Source organism: Varanus komodoensis, unplaced genomic scaffold (assembly GCF_004798865.1).
Source record: "Varanus komodoensis strain SLA01 unplaced genomic scaffold, ASM479886v1 scaffold21, whole genome shotgun sequence".
Lineage (NCBI taxonomy): Eukaryota > Metazoa > Chordata > Lepidosauria > Squamata > Varanidae > Varanus > Varanus komodoensis.
Genome location: NW_025335589.1, coordinates 5,021,640 through 5,044,413, shown reverse-complemented (window position 1 = coordinate 5,044,413; position 22,774 = coordinate 5,021,640). Strand labels below are relative to the sequence as shown.

General features: G+C 38.7%; 1 protein-coding gene across 12 annotated transcripts in view; it reads left to right on the top strand.

Moving 5' to 3' along the window:
* INPP4B (inositol polyphosphate-4-phosphatase type II B) overlaps window positions 1-22,774 on the top strand; it is a 307,638-nt gene that overhangs the window by 153,392 nt on the left and 131,472 nt on the right. For 10 of the 12 annotated variants that reach the window (XM_044430729.1, XM_044430730.1, XM_044430724.1 and 7 more), the window contains 2 exons: window positions 16,830-16,880; window positions 22,491-22,570. In XM_044430729.1, the coding sequence (XP_044286664.1) occupies window positions 16,830-16,880; window positions 22,491-22,570 (131 nt within the window). Of the gene's footprint in view, window positions 1-7,171; window positions 7,241-16,829; window positions 16,881-22,490; window positions 22,571-22,774 lie in introns of those variants that run through there. The other 2 variants (XM_044430733.1, XM_044430734.1) reach the window with 2 other exon arrangements.

The following is a 22,774-nucleotide window of genomic DNA, read 5'->3' as shown; positions in this document are numbered from 1 at the left end:
ATTCCAGTGTAAAAGATGCTGTTGTACTTTCAATAGTAGCTCTTTTCATGAATGGTTTCAAATGGCCTAAATCTGATCTAAAAGATATTATGATGCTGTAACTCACATTTAACTACCTTTGCTTTTGAGCTGGTGTTTGGAATGTAGAATGAGCAAGAAGAGCTTTGTGATATGAAAACTTTTTCGAACTGACATGAATTCTTGTTTCTTGATTTGGAATGTTTTGTGTGTTATTTCTCCACCTTGTTCACCAATGTTCACCTTGAACATTCTCATCCCCTGGAAAAATCCCAGGAGGCAGGGTGCACAGAACAGCAGTTCCTTGCAGGCTAGATTAGACTCCCAATGTAAGGAAAGTACATAAAGAGTGTATAGCTTTTCTTTCTCAGTTGCACGTTACCTTACCACTGTAGGGATTCTGCTCTTTTTAATTCCATTTACAGTTACTTGTCAGCTGAGGAATCTGTACAGAATGGCAGAAGGCTGCAGTTTGCAGAATATTCTGATCTTTGAGGCCTGACTGTTACCTACCTCACTCTACCTACAGAGAGTGTGCTCTAGAAGACACTCAATAGTCTCTTGCTGTGTGCTGCAAAGTATCTTTAAGGAAAGTTTGTCTGCCATTCATGATCTTCTCATTTAGGAGCACCAATAAATCTTTGTAATCAAGTTCAGGAAATCTTAACGTGTCTGAAAGCAAACACACATATCCAGACTTTGATGATGTGTCTACTGGTTTGTCTTATGCAGGACAGGATAAAATGAAGGAAACTTGGAGTGAAATGATGCAAATCATGAACAGCTTGGATTTTGGAATCTGTATCGCTTCTATGTTCAGCACATTTGAACACAGATGAGCTTCACTTCAAAAGATAAAATGAAAATCCCTTGCAAAAAAAAATCATACAATAAGCTGCTCTGACATAAGTGGTTATCTCCTCATTACCATAAAATAGGCAGGGCTAAAGGCTACGGAGCACAATTTCTAAGCATTAGAATAAGCATGCAATGAATCTTGTCACAAGAACATTCCTGTGATATCTCAAAGAACTTCCTTGCCAGGTATCTCATCAAGGGCAAGTGGTGAAATTCTACCCAATTCACTTTTGCCAGCCCATGCTGTATTCCATTCAATGAGTATTTTTCTACATCACCAAGTATTGGTTTATTAAATCACTGTATGAATGAGCTGCATTGCCAATCCAGGCGTCCCATTCATTATTACTATTGTCATCATTATTAATTGTACTTCTGTATTGCCCAATAGCTGAAGTTGTCTGGGTGGTTCACAATATTGGTTTCTCCCGTGTGTGGAAATGGGTAAACAAACCAGGCATGAACAGTTTGCTATGATGTCTGAAGTTGTAATTATGATTTATTGTTTCCAGTCAAGCCAGGTTTTATAAGTCAAGTTGGAGGCATGATGTTTTAGATGTTCACACAAGCAGGGAAACCAAAGCCAGAAGCAAATGGGGGGTCTTGCTAGCTTAAATCTTGCTTTGTGGTTTTGATAAGCCAGGAGTATCAAAGGCAATGGGTTTGCAGCCTCTAAATCTTGATATTTGTGTATATGAATTATTGTGAATATTGAAAAGGAGGGCAGATCTACACTGTGAATATATAAGATATCAGGTTCAGTTATCAGCATCAGGCAGAGAATTCTGAGCATTATTGTTTGGGGAGTCTCTCTGTATCATATATGAGAGCTCGCCAGCATGCTTCAAAGAACCACATTTTATTTATCTAATGATATTTGTATGCCATTCAGGCCACAGTGTTTGTTATGCATGTATGTAAAAGCAATTTTAGTACAATGTAAGACATCAAACCAGTCCAAATCCAGCAACAGAAACAAAACATAAAGCAACCCCAAAGTTAAAACACAGATTTTAAAACTAAGAAATCTTGCCTACATATATTCTCTGAAAGGCCTGTGAATAAACATGATTTTTACCCAGTTGAAGGATGGCACCAGACAAACTTCTCTAGAAAGTCTTTCCCATTAATAATCTTGTGGGGATATTTTTAAATCAACTGCAGTTTCTATATTTTTTTAGATGAAGCCTAACATATAAAACTTTGCAAGCTTCTAAGTTCCCCAGAATTTTCTGGGGAGAGGATTACGTCTGCTGTTAAGCAAAAAGAACTGTTTAAATATATTACTAATGGGTTTTATCCCTATTTGGACTTCATTGTTTACCAAATGTGTATTGTCACAGCTGCCTAAGTTTTAAAGAAAATTATTTCTATATAGCACACCAATAATTTTTATTGTGACTGACAATTCAGGGGGATGTTTATTGACTGACTATACTCATTTTATATAAACAAATCTGGGAAACCTTGTCTGGAGCAACACTATCTTAAGTATATATGTTTCTTGACAAAGTTCAGTAAAGGAAAAAATTCCCAACTCTGCTTTGTTTGCAGTTTCTGAAAAAGCATTTATGGACAGCACAGCATATGTGTCCATTCATTCAAAAGTCAACATATCTTTAGTCACAAATGTTTCTGGCCTAAACATTTTGTTAAACTTCATGGCTAGCTTTGTATATTGTATGTGCATTAGGCAAATTATTCTGCTGGAGGAGAGGGAGAGGGTGAAGGAAAAAAACTAATTAAAATTGTTGTGTTGTAGAACTTAGGAGAAATCTTCTGGCTTATTCAAAACTAAGAGATAGCACAGGGATGTATGGACAGAAAGAAAGTATTATTTGTCATTGCATTTCATTTATTAATTTATTACATTTTTATACCACCCAGTAGCAGAAGCACTGCACTTACGGCATGTAGTTTGCTGTTTCATGTAGCAATACACTCCCCTCTTCTCTTTCTCTCTTCCCTTCCCCATCTCCTCCATCTTCCCCTGTCAGGCTCAGGCTCCAGTTCCTTTGCAACATCAGAAGCACATGTTAAAGAAACAGCAAACTCCTTTATTCCAGTAGGGCACAAACATTTCAACAGGGTCCATGGATTAAAGTCCTTTGTGAGCACATGTTCAAATAAGCTCAGAGAAGACAAATAGGAGCCAGAATCAGGGTTTCAAAGTAGATCATTATAATCCAGGAAGAATTTCAAGGCAGAGAATTCAAGAAATTCAATGGTTCAGTTCAAGAGTAGTCCAGTGAAGTGGTATCCGTGATGTTGTATCCACAAACCTCTCTTGCCTATGCATCTCCTTTTATACAGAGGTGGACTGACTAGAGCTTTTAATTGAGTCCTATGGGAAAACTTTGTCTGGAGCTGAGAACTCCACTTTGTTAGGTTTATCTCACCTTTCTCCCAGTGGTGTTTCTTCAGCCACATCTGCCTCCTGGCATTTTAACAAAGAATGTTCCTCAGACTGGGATGGGTTGGCCACTTCTTCCTGGCTAGTTCGTGAGGAACAGATGCCTCACCCTGATTGCCATCTCTGTGTAGCCGGGCAGAGATGACTCCCAACATCCTAACAATCCAGAACCTGGTTAAGCCCTAAATCAGGTTTAGGGCATTTCCTTTGAATATATGAAATTAAAAGCTGGCATGACACTACTTCTCACATTTTCTCCCCATTCTCTCCACTTCTCTTTCCTTCCTTTCCTCTTCCCCTTTCCCTACTGTCCTCTTCTCCATCTTCCCCACTCCTGTGCTTGTCTCTCCCTGCATCTCCATCTTTCTCTCCCCCTCTTCTCTTGCTCTTCTCTCCCTCCTCTTTCTCCCTCTCTTTTCTTTCGTCATCTTCATTTTTCTTTCTCTGGCTCCATATGTTTTCAGAGGGGAAAAATAACTCACTTAGGGTAGGGGATAATTCATCATAGTCCCATATTTGCTATATGGGGGACCTAAGCAGAGATCAGTATTTGTTAGCATCCAGTGTACACTGTTAAATAGGCCGTGAGTCTTGGTAACAGTTTACTGAAATGATGCTTTTTTTAATAGAAAAAATGGATAAAATGCATATGATTGCCATGCTGTTGGGAGATACTTAGCATATGTGGTGCTGTAAAAGCAGGTTGGAAACATAAATAATTCTATGTCATTTTTTAACTGGGAGAAAGGAAAGCTGCCAGACTTGTGATCTCAAAACCATTTTCTTCTTTAAAGTTTGTTTTCAAGCAGGCTTGGGGCCAATCTAAGTTATGCAACTCAAATCTCCCTTTCCAGATTTTTTATTTAAGTGAAAAGCAGGCTCAAGCAGCTTCCATTAGAAGCACCAAAGTGAGAGTCTTTTCCTTTTCTTTCATTTGTATGCTCAATATACATCCTGTCCTCATTGCATCCCATGTATGGAAAAACTGGGACAAGATCCCTAGCTTCTCTCACCACCCACTATTCTTCAGCTCCCAGTTGTAGCCTTTAAAAACTACATTAAGAAGAAATGAACCCAAATGTGTAAAGATGAGTATTGGCATGTCATGTCTAGTTTGGTCCTATTGGAGTCTAAGCACTTGAAATACAAAGTGCTTAACTATGAAAAGAAAATTTCAGTTAAATTTCAAGTGGATTATTAGTTGATTCTAGCTGCATTAGTAAAAATTTGCATGCAGTATTGCTTGCTGGGAAAAATGCAGTGGAAATCAGTGGTGAGTTAGCCGTATGAGATATTCTGAGAACAACTGAGTAAAGTAACAAAAATGGGTAAAATGTCTTGGTTCATTATATTCACAGGTAGCCAAACCCTCTTTCTTCAGCAGTATCTTAAACTACCTGCCAGATGAATGTTTTTAAGTATGTCATTGTGTAATACAAAAACAGCCAAACTACACTGTAAAAAAAGAGCCGAAGCTGAAAAAACGCAGTGTTTCACTCATATGTAACTGGGTGGCCAAGCTGAGGCTCGGGAGCCACACGTAGCTCTTGGAGTTTATTTTGTGGTTCACTGCTCATCACCCAGACGCCTGAGGGTGCTGCTCGCTGTCACTGTCCTTGGGCACCAACTCGCCACTCACCACCTGCTGCTGCCGCCGCCACCGCCCGTGGGCACCCTCTTGCAGCTCTCAGGCATCTGCCTGTATGCAGCTCTTCAGCTGAGCAAGTTTGGCTAGCCCTGGTATATAAGAAAAGATTCATAGCACTGGTTACATTTTTATATTTTCCTATATGTTAATATCTAACAGACAGGTTATTATTATTAAAATAATTATGCATATACTTGGACAAAAACACTTTAAATATCCATCTATTTATTCATTTGTAAATTATGCCTGAAGGCCATTCATTCAAAACTTGAAAGGTCATTAAGTTTGTCCTTTTTAATCTTCCACTCATTGTGATAACACATTTATCCTTCTAACATTGTAATATTAGTCTTTGGGCTGTCAAAAGGGCACAGAAAATTCATTTTCATTGACCTTGCATTAGCTTCCAAAAGGTTGGTAGGTAATTCCAAAGAATATGTGTATCATTAAATATTAAATAATTTTCTATCACAAGATTTATTCCAATTCTTACTCCCTCCCAGAAAGAAACTGCCACTGGGCATTGCCAAAAGATATGGGGAAGAGACTCTCAAGGAGCATTACACCTCAACTATTGACCAATTTAATTAAATCCTTACTAAATGATATTGTGGCATCAAATATACTCAAAAGATCATTTCTCCCCCCAAATTGTTCCATTGTTCTATTTTTGTTGAAGCCCTGTATATTATACTTATCCACCAATATTAAACATTTATAAGCATAAATTGTAAGGCAATGCCATTCTTTGGCCTTAGTCAAGACTTCCAATGACACAGGAAGCTCTGAAGCTTTAAAAGCAGTAGGGCCAAACTTAGATTCTGACAAAGGTTTCATTTGCGTATATTGCCATGTGGCCATAGCTGATCTCAAATTTAGGCCCCAAAGCCGATTTAGCCCACAAAGCAGAGAATTATCATCAGGACTGCCAATTGGCCTATCCATCCCGGTCCATCAAACAAATACTTTCTTGCCAATTTTTAAGTATGGTGTTCCCCATATAGTTAATTTTGTGCATGAAAATATGTTAAACTACAATTGATATGGAAGTATGTCATTGGCAGAAAATATACATTATTCTACCCCATAAACTTAACACTATAAATTTGCATCTGTCAATGTTCCTTAACATCTAATTAGATACTCTACTCAATTTTTCTAGTTCCTCAACTTTATCACTTGAATAGCTCTATTTTTACTCTGATTCTAGTTCATCAGTGTTCTGCATGAATTTTATCTCTCTAGAGCAGGGGTCTCAAACTTGCGGCCCGCGGGCCACTTGCCGGGACGGGTGAGGCACAGGGGAGGGGCCCTGCGGCCTTCAAAATGCCGGCGGCTCCCAGGCCAGCCTCCGGGAGCGACGTGGGATGAGTGGCCCACCACCACCACGGTGGTGGAATACTTGATGCGGCTCACCCAGACTGCCCCCAGGTAAGTTGAGTATGAGACCCCTGCTCTAGAGTTTTTGTATGGCTGTTTGTACCTAATTCAAGACTGGGGATTCTGATGGTGTACCCAGCTAAGCTAAGGTTGGCTTCTCAGGGATGTTAGGTCTGCACCACCACCACTGCAATAAACCAAGTGGCTGCTTTATAACTTATTTAATGCACTTGCTGACTTGGCATCTGGATAGAAGAACAGTGATCAGATTGGATGAGGGGAACCTCTGTTTGACACTGTTATTGTCAGATAACTAATTGCCTGATAATTAGGCCTTGTGAGCCACAGTAGACAACTATGTCTGTCTTCCTCTTCTCTTCTCTAGTGTAAATGAAGGGATTGGGACCTTAGCTTGAGATCTGTGGGGCTTTGATCCTGTATCCATTGCTACTCCAGTCTGGATCAGGGGACTCCTACCTGTGATTTATAGTGCCAAGTAGTGATTCATTTGCCTTTACTGCAAAAACAAAAGCAAATAAATCTTGGAATATGGTTTAATTGTTGCCAGGGGAAGGTGTGGTGTCCTGGCATGAGGAATAAAATGAAATGAAAGATATAGAAGTGTTGCTTGTAGAAGTGCCCATTTGGATCCAATTCATTGTCTATGAGTTTGCAGATGTTAAATTGCAGCCCATAGTTCTGCAGTTCTGTGGAAGCTGGTCAGACTATCAGAAGAAGTCTTTCCCTTCTCATGGATACACAAACATTAGAAAAATAATTTCTGTTTTGTGATCCATATTGGTACTGGCAAGACTGAGACATAAATATTAATGTTCCCACTGCAGCTTTTTGCCATGCTTCACAGAGATATGCCAGCTGAAAGCAAAATCATTCCCCACTCTGGCAGGAAGAGACCCAAGGGAGTAAGTTCAGTTACAATTGGCACTGTTCATTTCTGCATAAATCCACTGTCTGCTTTTCGATTTGGGAATCACTTTTAAGAAGACTGCTTTTATCATGAACCGCTCATGTGCTTCTTTGGGAGAAAAGATGGAAATATGCTGAATAAATTAATAAATTAATAAATGAGAACTCTACCGTGGTCAGTTTTCACTATCACAAAAGTGAGAGCTCTTGAATTCCATATGGAGATCTTTGTGGTAGAAGATACTGCTTCATGCTGGTATGAGGGGAGTAGAAACACACGAGAACCAGCAGCAGATTAATTATGCTCATATTAAAAAAAGCTGCTCTGCTTAACTGTAAATACTGAAGATGATACAATTCATGTGGGTTTTCTGAACTACTTCATATAGCAATTAAAAATCTAGCTCAGACTAAAATAATCTGGAAGCAGATGATGCCAGCATTGCCTGATTGTGAAATAGTCAGCTTTATGCTAAAAGAAAATGATTAAAAGCAACATTGTAATATTTTGAAAGGTAGACTGCACATCACCATTTATATTTGGCATCCCAAACAATTGTAAATGTTTGGGAGTCAAATACTGTTATATACCATCAAGTGATCTGCAACTTGACTCTATGAAAGTGCTCCAAATTTTCTATCCATGACATCCCTGCTTAGCTCTTGCAAATTGAAGGCTGCGGCTCCCTTTATGGAGTTAATCTGTCTCACATTGGTCTTCCTTTTCTTCTTCCGCCTTTGACTTACTTTAGCATGGTTGTCTTCTCTAGGAAAATTTGCCTTCTCAGAGTATTATCTTCATTATATATTTTAATAAGAGTAATTAGTCCTGTACTTCTAGAAAATATTTCTCAGGGGTTTTGTTTTAAAACTAGTATGGAATAAATTCTTAACAGGATTACTTTTTTCCTATTAAAAGTAGCCATACCAATAATCCATCTGAAGAACAGTTACTCTTAAAGAAAGGAATATTTTTCTCTTTTATATCCTTCCATACGTGCTGGCATGAACTGGACCTTCTTTGACAGGTTTTTAAAGCAAGGTTGGTTTAATTTCCAAAACTGAGAACACCTGGTGTGTGCATCTGTTCAGACTCATGAATAGAACTGCATTGACCACAAATACATATGAATACATACATATTTGGCAACTGTATTTCTTTTACTGTGGCAAGGGTTGGCAAGAATGGAACTGCATTACTTTTAAAATAAATGTGTGCTACTGTTGGAACTAGAAATGTATAGATGCTGTAAACTCTGTTCAGTTCCCTTTTTCTGGACTGTCAGGTGCCCTTTGTTCCATTGCCCGCTTATTGGTTGAACTTGATTTTGCACGTATGAGTTCCTGTGCATTTTTGGTTTGGAGCTATAGGGAAGCAGGATGCTGGATACAAGAGATCTTTGGCCTAATCTAGCATGGCTTTTCTTATGTTCTTAATTTGTGATGCAACAATTTATAGATTATTACTTGCAATACAACAGGACCCCCATATCTGTTTGTTCAGTTATCATGTTTTCACTTAACCACGGTTGACCTTGGTCCAAAGAGAAGTCGTAAAATGTCTCATTTAAGTGAAAATTCCTGATGTGATAGAGAAATAAAAAAAAATCATATGCTGAGGTTGCTAGGATGTACGGTAAGAATGAATCTTCTAACTGAAATTGTGAGAAAAAAAATACTATATAGTGTTCGCTGTTACCTGTGGTTTCAGCCATCCATGGGATGGCTTGGAACCTACCCCAGCGGTTACAAGGATCCTGCAGTAGTTTCCCACACATAAGAGCATTTCTATCCTTTAAATACATCCCCTTATAAACATACTGAGTCTTTGGAGTAATTAATATTTTTTTATAAATTCTTTGTAATAAATTTTACTTTCCATTATTGATAATTCTACTCATGAAAAATGACTATCTTTCTCACAGTGTTGTTTAATATTCATTTAGCAATAACAGCATGTCATGTGTAGTAGGGAGGTGTCATGAATTCTCAGTGCACTTAATGGTCTTTAGCAAGCTAAACATTCTAAGGACAAGTCTGAGAATGTCACTGAAGGTATAATGGGCATAGAACAGTGGTAGCACTGGGGTCTCCAACGGGGTCCATAACATGCCCACAGAGGCCTCTCTTGGTGGCTAATGGACTCCCTGTCCTTTCCTTTTTAAAATGTATTTTATTTCTTAGGGTTGTGTATTTTTAATTGGAAGTGGAACTGTGCCCTCTGGCACCTTTTTTTATTTGTGTTCAAAAATTGATATTGTGTTTTATACCTCTGTCTTGTATTTAGGTTCTTGAGCAAATTAAACAGGTTCTTTTCTTTCAGTTTCACCTGTTTACATTCTGGATAGTAAGTGCTTTGTGACAATCCATACACACTCTGGCAGCCATTTTGTGTGGGTACCCATGACATGCTGTCAACATTCTAAGTGACCCCAAAAGATCGGTAATGCCTGCAGATCATAGGCTGGGTTCAGATGACACAACAAGCTAAAATGTGTGTGTTGTGGTGGGGGGTGGGGGTACCATTGTTGGCCTGTCAAGTTGTCCATACTGAATCATGGCATTTTAGCATGGCACATTTGGTCTTTATCAACCATGATAACTTGATAGGTTGTTTTCTGGTACCTCCATGGCTTGTTCTATTTTCTGGACCCAAGGTTACGGTTTTCATGGGCCTGGTATGCAACTATGATAGAGTCCTCTGGAAAGAGCAGCAGTAAAACTCATAATTATTCAAGTCATCATGCACAGAGAAAGGGCATCACCCAATACATTTGCAGAAGTTATTGCAAGCAGGTTAATTTTTAATTGATTGAAAAGCAAAGCATGGACCTGTATATCTGGAAAGCCGTTAAAGCTGTCTATTTAGTTTGCTGTCAAGGAAGTGCCTCAAGGCTAGGCTGTGGTCGTATTGAAATCTACACAATCTCTAATTTTTGTACTCCCTCAGATATTGAAGCTGATTTAAGGCTGAACCCTGAATTTTCAGAGAGAGGACTACTATGTAAATCCAGAAGACCAGACCTTGATGACTTATACCTGCTCTAGCCAATTTACCAGAAGCTTCATATTGCCTGCTAATCTTGGGGATTCATGTAGGCCATCCCTATACTATGGATGGGGAATGTGTGGTGACCCACAGTGACCCACCTAAATCACTGTTAGACCATAGCTCTCATTAGATGCAGCAAGCATGGCCAGTACTTAGGAATAATATAGTCCAACATTTGTATGGCCAAACCCCCTACCCCCTTCCGTATGCTTTCTGCATATGGAGAGAAGGAGGCATTGGGAACTTAATGTTTAGAGTCTCCAGGTAGCTTGCTAGGGTTGATGACCATGAGTTTTCTGATCCAAGCCCTACATTTCTTGGCAGGGGAAGTCTCTGTCGGTTTAAAAACAAATACTCCTCAAGTGGCTCTCCGATGTTTGAGAGGCAATTCCTCTCTGAGACTCCATATTTTATCTAGATAGCTTTTTGTATGCTTTTCTCTTTTAATTGTCATTTTTATCTGTTGTTATTTGTTGTTTTCCCTGATTAAAGGAGGCAAATTTACAGCCTTTGAATGCCTCAGGTATTGACAACAGTTGTTACCCTGTCATGGTTTCACTGATGTACAGGTTAGACGTATATCATCCTGGAAGATACTGGGGGCTGTGTTACCTTGGAAGACAGTCTATATTTTTAGAATCAATTTTCTTCTAGGGGTCAGATAATAATCGCAAGGGGAAGAATCTAATGATGCCATTCCAGTAATGCAAATCAGCTTGCAGTAGTGAAAATTAGGTTTTCAATTGTGCACAAGGACAGCACTCAATTACATTCCACTTACACAAATGTTTTCCAGAGAATGAGCTGGATGTTTCACTATCACAATTTGTTCTAATGCAGTGCTTTCAGACTGAAATATCTGATGGTTCTCTGCTAGTATTACTTGAGTTTATGGAATGACATCATTGGATACTGACAAGAGAAAAATACTGTGCTTCACTGAAAACGGAAACTGCTGATATCTCCGGCATTATGACAATATGTTGATCTTATTTCAGATTTAGGCTGAGAGTGTGCCATTCAAAATTAGAAAGTAATGCCTGTCAATTAATCACTGGCATTGTGTCTTGTCATTTTTTTCATCAAGACTCCTGAATATGATAGTTACATTAGCATTATAGAGTTAGTTTGCTAAAATTTTGCAATACAAAATGTAAATTAGTATCCCTTCCCCAAATCCACACAGCAAAGGAGAAAACTGCTGACAAGTGTGGCATCACTATTAAAATGTGCAATATATGAGACTCTTTTCTTTTTAAAACAGTGTAGAAATATTAAGTCTTCCACAAAGAGATTTGTGACAGGTTAGTTTTCTCTTTTTCATTCTCCAAGGAAGATGATGGGGCAGGGGGAGGAGGGGAGAGAGAGAACTAGAAGAGACTGGATAGTGATTTCCTTTTGTTGACTTTTGTGAATGCCAGCTTTAATGGATGATAACATAGAGAAGGTCTATGGCTAGGCACAGCGTTGTTCTAAATCCACATACTTTTGGGATCATTGTCTCCCAAGCACTCCCTCATTAGTCCTGACAACACTAAAACCGTTTGGATGGGTGACTATCATCTGATAAAGATACATGGAATGTTAGGGGTCTGGATGGACATCTTGACTTAGACAAAAAGGAAGCATGGAGTTTGAGTTCAGTTGTCCAAAAAGTGGATTATCTGTGAGACTGAAAGTATAGCTTGATGGACATTTAGCTTTGACTGAAGTGGAGGGTTCTTATGGACAGTTGACTTGGCCCAAATGAGTGGAGTGATGGTAGGCATCTGGATGCTTCAAAAGGAAAGAGGCATGAAGATTGGCCTATGGCCTTGGACACAGGAGATAAAATTGGGCTAGATTTCATTTGAATGATTATCAGACAGTGGTTAAAATTGAATTGTAAAAGTTGGGATTTGGGTGGACATTTGACGTTCAGCAAATAAGCAGAATGACCTTGGAAACTCATATGGACATCTTGGAATTTGGGCGTATGTTTTGCCTTGGCCAAAAGAATGAATTTACTGTAAGGTACTTCAAAAATTATACGGATGGACATTTGGGTTTAGAAACTGTAAAATGCTGGTATATGGAATTTGGATGGGTATCCGTCCCCATTTGAAAGATGTTTTTACATGGGATACACATAAGATCTCTTCCATAGATATGAGCTGGTTTGGAGGTGTCTGTTATGTCTGGTCTTACCTAAGAATGAGTTGTGATTGATACAGCTTGAATAGGCATCTGATTGTACCTAGAGGAATATATGAGTTACTGCAATTCAGGTGGATATATAGTCATGCTGAATGTAAATGATGACTTTTAAGGGTTAGGATGGGGGTTTAGCCTTGACAAAAGAGGAAGAGTGATACTTTGTTGGCAAATGAGAAACAAGAGTTTTACATTTCAGAAGATCATGGACAGCATGCCTCTAGTATCACAGCTTCTGTTCAATAAAACCAACCCTTTAAAAGAACAACTCTCATAGGAAATCAATTAAGCAAAAATTTCATCAGTCCAGAAGGTAATATAAGCTTGTACATAACATGTTTAAAACCTCTCAACAGTTTTAAATTAGCAAAGCAAGTCTACACAAAATGGAATTAATTTTGAAAATCCCTAGTGAGAGCCAGTGTAGTATAGTAGTTAAAAACACAGGTCTGGAACTAAGGTGATCTGGGTTCTAGTTCCTGCTCAGCCATCAAGCCAAATGGATTACTTTGGGCCAGTCACAGACTCTCAGCCTAATCTATTTCACAAGGTTGTACAATGATCCTTTGTCAATGTTGAGTCCATTAATAAAGGCACCGCTATACCCATCCATGCATAGTACACCAGAACTTCTTTTCTTTTACACTGTATCAAATCTCTCCAGTTGGAGGATACTGGTGATGAATCTCACATTTTTTCCCACTCATTGAGGATAAAAAAGGCTTCAATTAAAGTGCCCTACTTCATAATACCTCTGACCCATTTACTGTGATGGTTCAGTTAAAAATGATCCATCTTAGAAACAATTTACTGTGGGAATATTTTGTGTAAAGTAAGTAATAACTGTCACACAGTCCAGTGTATGGGTCCCCAATTTGCCCTCATGGATACATTTGGGAATTTGAGAAACTGCTGTGGATATCACCACAAAACACCTTTCAGTGGTTCCCTGGATTGGTATCTATTCTGTCATGTCCATAGAATTTAGCTGCCTATTATTCAGCAAAAACTCTTTGTCTATTGTACACTGCAGTGTCTCTTTAATAAGGGACTCAACTAGATAATCTAATTCTTGGTGTGCAAAACAGTTAATGCTTCTTTTAAACATAAATTTTGGCAACGTCTACTGGTCGCTTCTTTTGAGGAAGAACTTCTTACAAAGATAAACTTTCCCCAGAAAAGTCTTGAATATTCATTGATGTACCAGTTTTAAATTATTCACCTACTTCATGAAAATTAATAAATGGAAAGGGAAATGGATTCTCTGAGTTCTTTTGAGAGTTAAATGATATTACAAAATTGGAAGGATAAACACCTGAGATAATGAAATAGATTGGAGAATTTAAATGCTTTTGATATATGAACAGGGAAGCAGATAGGCGCCCACTTCAAATGGATACTTCAGTATTTATTCTGCTTTTGTGGAAGACTATGTATAGTTTCTGGAAAGCTACATGCATTTCATACAATACATGTATGTAAATTAAAAAAAATACACAATTTTTTGCAGAGGCCCATGAGAACCACATTGGGTCCCCTTGTTTCCGCATAACCTTCAAATAGTATTGAAAACTGAAAATGGTAATCAGTGCTTTTAACAAGACATTAACTTAGAAATGTTTTAGATCCTATAGCAGTGGTGGTGAACCTATGGCATGTGTGCCACAGTGGGCACGCAGAGCCCTCTCTGTTGGCACGCAAGCCAAATCACCCCAGCATCACCTCAGCAGCCAGGCATCAGATAATAGCATACATAAGGACCATGCACATGCTCGGAAAGGAGTTGTGGTGCCAGGCGATGACATCACAAGAAGCAACTCATTAGCTGCAATTCATTCAAGCTTTCGCATGGCCGGTGAGTGCACTGCCAAGGAGAGAGAGAGAGAGAGATGCTTGGCCAGGCTTGTGAGTTGTTTTTTCCTAAACTAAAACCTCAGTTTTCAGGTTTTATTGCAGTGTTGGCACTTTGCGATAAATAAGTGGGTTTTGGCTTGCAGTTTGGGCATTCAGTCTCTAAAAGTTCACCATCACTTGGTTAGGGTTAGAAAAACGAGGTGTTCTGGTATGATTTTGATGGTTGGAATGTGTTTAGAATGGGCAGAAATGTTGAGCTGTGCAGAAAAAGCTACTCAAGGAAGGCTTTTTCAAAATCACTTTATTTTTAGAGGTATTTTACCCCTATATTAGGATTAGGGGAGGGCACCAGGTAGGGTTAGGCCAGTGATGGTGAACCTATAGCACACGTCCCACAGTGGGCACACAGAGCCCTCTCTGTCAGCATGAGAGCCAAGTCGCCCCAGCATCGCCCCAGTAGTCGAGCATTGGATAACAGCACACACAGGGGCCATGAGCATGCTCAGAATTAGTAGCGGCATCAGGCGATGATGTCATGAGCCATGTCTCGTTAGCCGCAACTCATCCAAGCTTTTGCCTGGCTGGTCAGTGCACTGCCAAGGAGATATAGATAGATAGATAGATAGATAGATAGATAGATAGATAGATAGATAGATATATTTGCTTGGACTGGCTGAGAGTTGTTTTTTCTAAACTAAAACCTCAGTTTTCAGGTTTTATTGTAGTGTTGGCAATTCGCGAAAGGGTTTGGGTTGCAGTTTGGGCACTTGGTCTCTAAAAGTTTTGCCATCACTGTCCTATAATATGCCTTCTTCGCTACTACGCTTCAGCAGTAGGAAGAAGTATCTTAAAACCATAGTAAAAAAAAGTAAATAGTTTTTTAAAAGCCTGGAATATCTTTCATTAGGCATACATCATCATATCTCAGCTAGGGAAAATATAGAAAGGTTTAATAAAATGTAAGGGCAATGAATGTTGGTTAAACTGACATCCTTTTAAAAATCTAATGCACAACATAACTTAACATGACAGCCATTAATAACTTATATTTTTAATAAATTCTCTGTAGCTAATTCCTATCAAGGTTTTATATATGTCTGCTGGATGGTACCCTTTTTGAGATTGTATTTATTTATGTTATATGTCTATCTCATATTCATTATTTTAAAATGAATGATGCCCTCATATTAAGTGATAAAGCACATTCAATATTAAATAAAGATGTACTTTGTAAATAAGCAAGTAATAAGTAAGTAGTAATAATGCCCAGAAAAAAATGTGAGTAGTTTCAAATCAGGAGTAGTTTCAAGGGGAGGGCAGAGAAAGCAATGAAGCAGGTAGATGTAAAAGGTGTGGGAGATTGAGTGGTGAAAGAAAGTTGGGAAGGAATTTTTTTGAGGGGAAAAAGTAAGGATAGAAGATGAGAAGAGTTCTAATGTTTATGATATTTATTTATATCCCACTTATCAAAGGAAAAGTGCTCATCACCTGTAAAATACTGCCTTCCCTGAGTTCCTTGAGAAAGTTTGCAAACATGGAGGGAGTTCTAGCTGCTGTGTGAAAAATTCTCAGAAAAACTCCAGTGCAGACATAGGTGGTGTGTGAAGCTTTCCAATACTGGGTCTTGTTATGTTCAGTTAGTGGGTGTGTAGTTAGGATTAGGGTTAATATGGTCCTTAAAGTAATCTGCAGATTTGCTCCTAGGAATTACCTGCATAGAAATGAAAAACCTAAGAGGTAGGAAATGATTAAAACAACTTGTGCAGTTCAAGATGTAACTTGTTTGCTTTTACTATTAATCACTGTTAGCTATTGATATGCATACATGGTTCTCTGAAAATTAAGAACCAAAGGAAAAGTTCTTGCAGTGATTTTAAAGAAGATTATAGACACAGTGGACAGCAAGTTACTACATAGCAAAACCAGATGTTAATTTGAATCCTGTTAGTAGACAGTCTTTGATACTTTGTCATTCAGTTGTTTAACATTTATTGAACAGTCCTGGTTTCACATGCTGAAAGCAAGGGAGTGGTGGCCAGCCTGGGCCTCTGAGAATTGTGGTCCCTGTGGACAGAGATGGATTGCCCACAGACTGGCTATGGCATATGTAGAGTCAGGCTTGTATGTGCCCTTGCTGTGGATAGAATCACATCAAATCTCAGGGGATTAAATGTTTACTATAAGCTGTGCTACTAAGTGGAACAATCTCATACACTAGGTGAGAATTTGGGCATAGTTTCTACATTTTAAAGATGGATGGCCCTGCCATTTTCAGAATACTGACAATGTAATATCAGGTGAATTTCAGAACATCTAACCTGTTGCTTTGCAAATAGATTGGAATCCCAGCTTACTGAAAAAAAATGATTAGCATTTGAAAATGATATCTGGAAAAAATATAGAATGTTATAGGAAGCATATCCCGCTACAAGTACTGGGTTATTCAGGACATGAACAACCTTTTTTTTTTTTTTCTTCCTTTCTAGGTTCGCACCAGCATCCTGTCAGAAAACAAAGATCCAAGGACAGATATTGCAGTAAGTCAGTTAAGTTCAATGCTGAATGTATAAAATACCTTTTAGAAATTAAAACGGAATAGGTGTAGACTTCTTGGAGCTTATCATTATGGCATAGATATTTATGAGATTCCTTTCTAAGCAGAAGTTGTGCAAAATATCTACCTGTCTACAGAACTCAATATATAATCATTTTTATCACAGTGAAAAAAGGTCACATGAATTACTTTTGCCTAAATCTTACCAGTCATGATTCAGGAGTCCCAAAATTCATCAGGGTAGATTAAGAGGGTTTTATCTGGTCACTTGTAATGAAAGTAGTTGGTGGCTGAAGGGTAAAGTCTGGGGGTCAAAATTCCCTATTTTCTCAGCGTGCTTCCTTTCTGTGCTGTGGTCCTGTATTCACAACACACTAGCTTTTCCTGCATAATAGCTACCTTATATCATGGGTCACATTATGGTAAAGCTAACGCAGAAGCCATTTGCTGTTACCCTTCTTCCTTCTGTAAGTATTTCTTCTCCATGCCTCCTCCAGAGACACTTCATGATTTGAGACCTGGGAAGGTGGAACTGTATGCTTCCAGGAGGAGTGCTGTAAGAATGCATTTTCTTAACATGTTACCTCTTTGGTGCTGTACCAGATCGGTATGCATCACTGCTGCCTTACATCTGTAATATCCAAGAAAAAGGCAAAAACATCAATATCACCCTCTGTTTAAGTTCCTCCTTAAGTAAGACCTAGTGTCTGTAATAGATAAGAGACTCCTGAGCAGGCCAAGTCAGTCTTTCTCAACCTTAATCTCTTATCACAATCCACAGTTTGGGGATAATAATACTGATCTGCATTACAGGTTTGTTGTAAGATTTGAATTGAAAGGGGCGTATGTGATGCTGACTGGAGGTCAGTGGTCCCGCCCAGGCACACACACAGGAATGAGAGGAGGTTGGTGATTGATAGTGATAGAAGTGCAGTAGGGTCACAACTTCAAGAGTGCATTCAGGGTGGGGAAGGTGAATTGCTGGAAGGAAATCAGAACACTCTGGCTGCACTCTGTGCACCTCTGAATTAAAAAAAAAAGATGATGCACATGAAATGTTTTAAACACCATACAGTTTTTTGTAAAAGAAAAATGCTATTAAAATTTTGGCGGCTTGGATTCCACAACCTGTGCAAGAATAAGTGGCTTGTCATGTTCCTTCTTCTTTACTGCAGTCCCCTGTGCAGGCTCCAAAAATTATATCTAAGAGTGGGCAGAGCCCCATCCCCTGTGGGATAGAAAAGAAAAGGCTGCTAGAGAAGAAGAAATTGGTCAAAATTTATTTTTATTTAAAAGGCTAAGACCTTTTTATTCAAACAATATTTTAACCATGTTTAATATTTATAGGTTTTAATTGTGCAGCCAGGTTGTTTCCGGGTTTTAACTGTATTGTATTATATTTATTTATTTCTGTGCGCCTTCCCGAGGCTATATAGCAAGGGGACGGCATACAAAAACTTTAAATAAATAAATAAATAAATAAATAAATAAATAAATAAATAAAAATCTGCAGAAATGCCTTGCGTGAGTGGAGCTTCATTCATGGAAGGTGCCTCTGGATGATTTTCTTGCATTTTGCCTTTCCCAAGCAGAACCTGACATTGCTCCACATTACATCCAATCCAGTAGAGGCCCCAGTGAGGATCCATATGAGAGAAAGGAATGGAAAGTTCCCAGCTATGGGCTTCTTCTATCTCATGGGTCTCAGGATCCAAACCAACATCACTATTCATTCACAGGCTGTAAAACAGAAGTTATAGTGACTTGTTTAACAATATTATTGAGATAAAATCATGGTGCAAACTGAGGGCTATTAAAAAGTATGCCATTATTTTATAAATTAGTATATGAATGTGACATTACAAAATGTAATAACAGAGGTATCATGAGCATGCTTCATTATTTTTGCTTCTATTGCACAACCAATTTGAGATGATTTAATGAAACATTCAATTTTTGAATGTGTGGTGTTTGGACCTAATTTACAAATGAATAAATACATGGATATTTGAGGTGCTTTTATTGAAGCATATTTTATTAAATTATTTTAAATGATATTTTATGTTCAGTTATATACTAATATATAGGGATAATATAATTATATATGTATGCAGCTTCTGTTACTGATCTTTTAAAAATGTTATTCAGACATTGTAATTGTTTATTTTATTCTATTCTTTTTTCTCTCTCTCTCTTCTCTGATAGTGTGGTTTGGTTGTTTTTGTGGTGCACAATAAAAATAAATATTAATAACAACCTATTTGAGAGTGAGCAGCCCAGTTACAAGCTCTACTAGCTCTAGGCTAAGAAGGAGCTGCTTATCAAATGGAAAATGAAATGAGATAAGGCAAGCTCAGTGATTTATGAAGAGAGAGACTATAATGGAAAAGCACGTCTTGATTCACTTTGGGTATAATACGTCATCTATAAACATGCATCTGTAAGGAGAATGGACAAGCATGCACAGAACTTTTGGTTTTCTTCTTCTTAATTCATTTCTATACTGCCCAGTACTGCCCAGTAGCTGAAGGTCTCTAGGCGGGTAACAGCAAGTCATAAAGTAGATGATGCAATGAAAAATCATTTTAAAAATCCAAAATATAAAGATTTCAAAACTATTTAAGAACTGCTAAAACAAAAAACTGCTATGATACAAAAGGCAGCCTGTAAAACACCTGGGATAGGTATTCCCCTCAATCCATTAAATTTATGTGCATGTTTTTAAGTGCCTCAGCATAGAAGGCCATTATAACCTGCCCTGAAAGGATGCCCTCAGAATAGAGTTCATTTTACTATTGGGGGTCTGTCACTGAGAGCCTACCCCACCCCCGCCGTTGCTGCCCTCTGAGCCTCCCTTACAGTGGCCTGCCCACTGCCAACCCTAGAAAATGTTCCTTCATAGTTCAAATTAATTAATTACATTTTGAATTGCCCGGTTGCTGAAGCTCTCTGGATGGGGATTTCAGTGTTAACCTCTCCATCAGGTGTGGCAGTCTAGTGCATCATATCAGGGACATGGTGGGTGAGCACTTCCCTTGCCATCACCTCAGTTGAGGACTTGTCCTTATATGCACATGCATGGACATGGCTACCCCAGCTGAACTTCCAGCTGGAGGAACAGTCCTCCGGGCACTAGTTTGTTCTAGGAGGCTTTGCTGCCCTGACCCTTACACCCCAGTGGGGAGGGCACAGGGTGGGTTAAGTACTTCAAGTACAGTTTCCAGTCCCAACTGGTGAGGTGGGGAGCAGCTTTCTGAGAGGAAGCCTTGCCATCAGGGTTCAGAAATAACAGCAGGACTTCCTTTGTCCAGTAGCCTACAGGCAGCGGGGCTTGTAGTAAGAGCTACAGAAAGAGCCTTCATGGGCCGAACAGAGAACTGAATTTCCCTGTCCCAGCTATATGGGACTTGGAGTTGAAAACATGTGGAAGTCACCAGGCTTTCTACTCCTTCTGTACATGAGAAAGAGAGCAAGGACTCACATGCTGGCCCTGCTCTTATTCTTCATTGTTTCTGTGCATCACACATCTGGGCTCTGCCCTTCACCATCCATAAGTTGGGAGCTGGAAGGAGCATAAGAGGGCTCCATGCATTTAGATTTCCTATTCCCCAGTGCTGTGATTTAGAAACCTGCACAATGAGGAGAGCTAAACCTACATAAGTAGGGCAGGCTGCTCTCTTTTGATCTTCCTCCAGGGGGGTAGGGTTTGAGACATGCAAAGCTGTGGATAGCACAATTAAGACTGCATGGTTGGTAATGCCTGCATAGGTCTTCTGTCCAGAATCTGCTTGACAGAAGTGCTTGTCAGATGCAAAAATAATGGTCTCTTACCATGGCATTTACCTTCCTTTATCTTAATAACTTATCCATATATTTGAAGTGGTAAAACTCTACCAGACTAGACTCTTCCATCTTATAATAAACCTCAGTAGGGAACTCTTTTTAGCATATTAAGTGAATTCTAGCATCAGAGTTAATAACCATCACTGCAACTGACCAGGAGAGTCTGGCTAACTCTAGCAGATCCCAAATTACTGTTTTAAATTCGTTCAGTGTCATCCAAACTGACTGGGCCAGTGACCCAGATACTAAACCTCTTCTCTGCAAGGATCCCTTTGGAAAAAGCCTTGGTTACCTGTGGAAAAATTTCACATTCTGCCCATCTGAAGAAATTTATTGTAGGGCTGGCTTGAGCTATCACCTAGGAAAGCCAGTTATAGAAGTTACCTTTATTTTACTGACTGATTTCTTTTTTAAAACTGCCTGTGTTTTTCCTGTTTTTCTACTGTGTGTTATCAGTTAAAAAAAACCTTTTGGTATTAAAATTTTGAAAGCAGGCAGAAGCTTAATGCTTGAGAACCATTATTGCCCTTATGGGTATAGATGAAGTTATGGGCATTTCCTGACCTCCAGAGAATCTAGCATACATGTCTCAAAATCCTTGTTAGAGAAAACTCCTTCCTGATAGTAATTATTATTGTATAATAGAGCTGGTGGCAGCTTTTGATGCATGGTCCAGAGAAATATATCCTGTAGGATCATGCAGGACTCTTGCAAAGGGGAGGGGCAAACTTCCTCAGAAAGGGCAATCAAGAAAGCTGTTACATAACATGGGAGTGCCCATGGCACATATAAATTGACTGTATAGTCAGGCTATGATGGAAAGGAGGCACAAAATTCTGTGCCTGTGGGTTAGTCCATAGGGAATCTGTGAGAGAATCTATGTTAAACCATGGGTCTTGCAATCAAAGAAATAAAAATATTTTGATATTAAAGGATGTTTTGAAGATAAAACATTGTTAGAGTTTTTTTAAAAGAGACAGTGAAAAATATGGAGAGAAAGAAAAATCGATGTTTGGCTTTTCACACTGAACAATAATGCAAATGGCTACCATTGGCACAGAGGAACAGTAAAGTGTAGATCAACATTAGTGTTATCAATATAGAACAAATATATTTCCCTCTATCTTCACTAGAGTTCAGTTGGCTTTCCTGGGATAGAACGAAAGAAACAAATGTCCCAAACAGTGTGATGAATTGGTAAAATGTAGCATTGCTATTTATATCATGTTCTAAGTGCTACATAAAAATAGCTCTGGAAAGCAAATATGCTCTTATTGGACAAATAAGGATGATAGTGCCTCCAGGTTTGAAAAATTATTGCAGCAAGAACAATAGCCATAAAATTCTGCAGATTTAACAATATGTGTGATATAAAAGTTGCATGAATAAGAAGAATAAAGCCTCATGCTACAAACAAAATAACACACACCCCTACCTTTTCTTACAGCTGTATGTTTTCAGTGTGCTATTTGTCAGGTTGTCATTCTGTTTGTTTTTGATGAAAAAGAGATTCCTGCCTCAGCTCAAGATATTATTGATAATAGTGCCACTGATCTGTGAAGGCATCCTGCAGGGCAATGGATCAAGAGAATTGTTGCCTATTTAATATTTCTTCCTTGCTACCAAGGGAAGGTTTGCCGGCATGGGATTGAAAAAGAAACCATTAAAACTTATGAATCTAATGAAGGTGTTCTTCACCTCCCACACCTCATTCATCCTTTCCCCTCTTTTACTCCATTTGGATTTCTAGAGAAGCTTCCTGGGTTGTGCTACATTTAAAGTAGGCGAGTTGGTGAAATCAAAGGAGAAACAATTGACTCTTAGCCTGAGGTGGGTATATTTCTTTTGATCTCAATTCATGTCAAATCAAAAAATCTGTAAGAGTTAATGGCTGCTGGTTGGCTGTGGTTTGTAACTCAAAATTACTACAGATTACTCAGATAAAGGACTACTGAGGGATTTTCTTCAGTCTGCACTTTGAAATGGATTGATCCGGTCCATATTCTGAATTCTTTAAATTTTGTGATGTAGTAA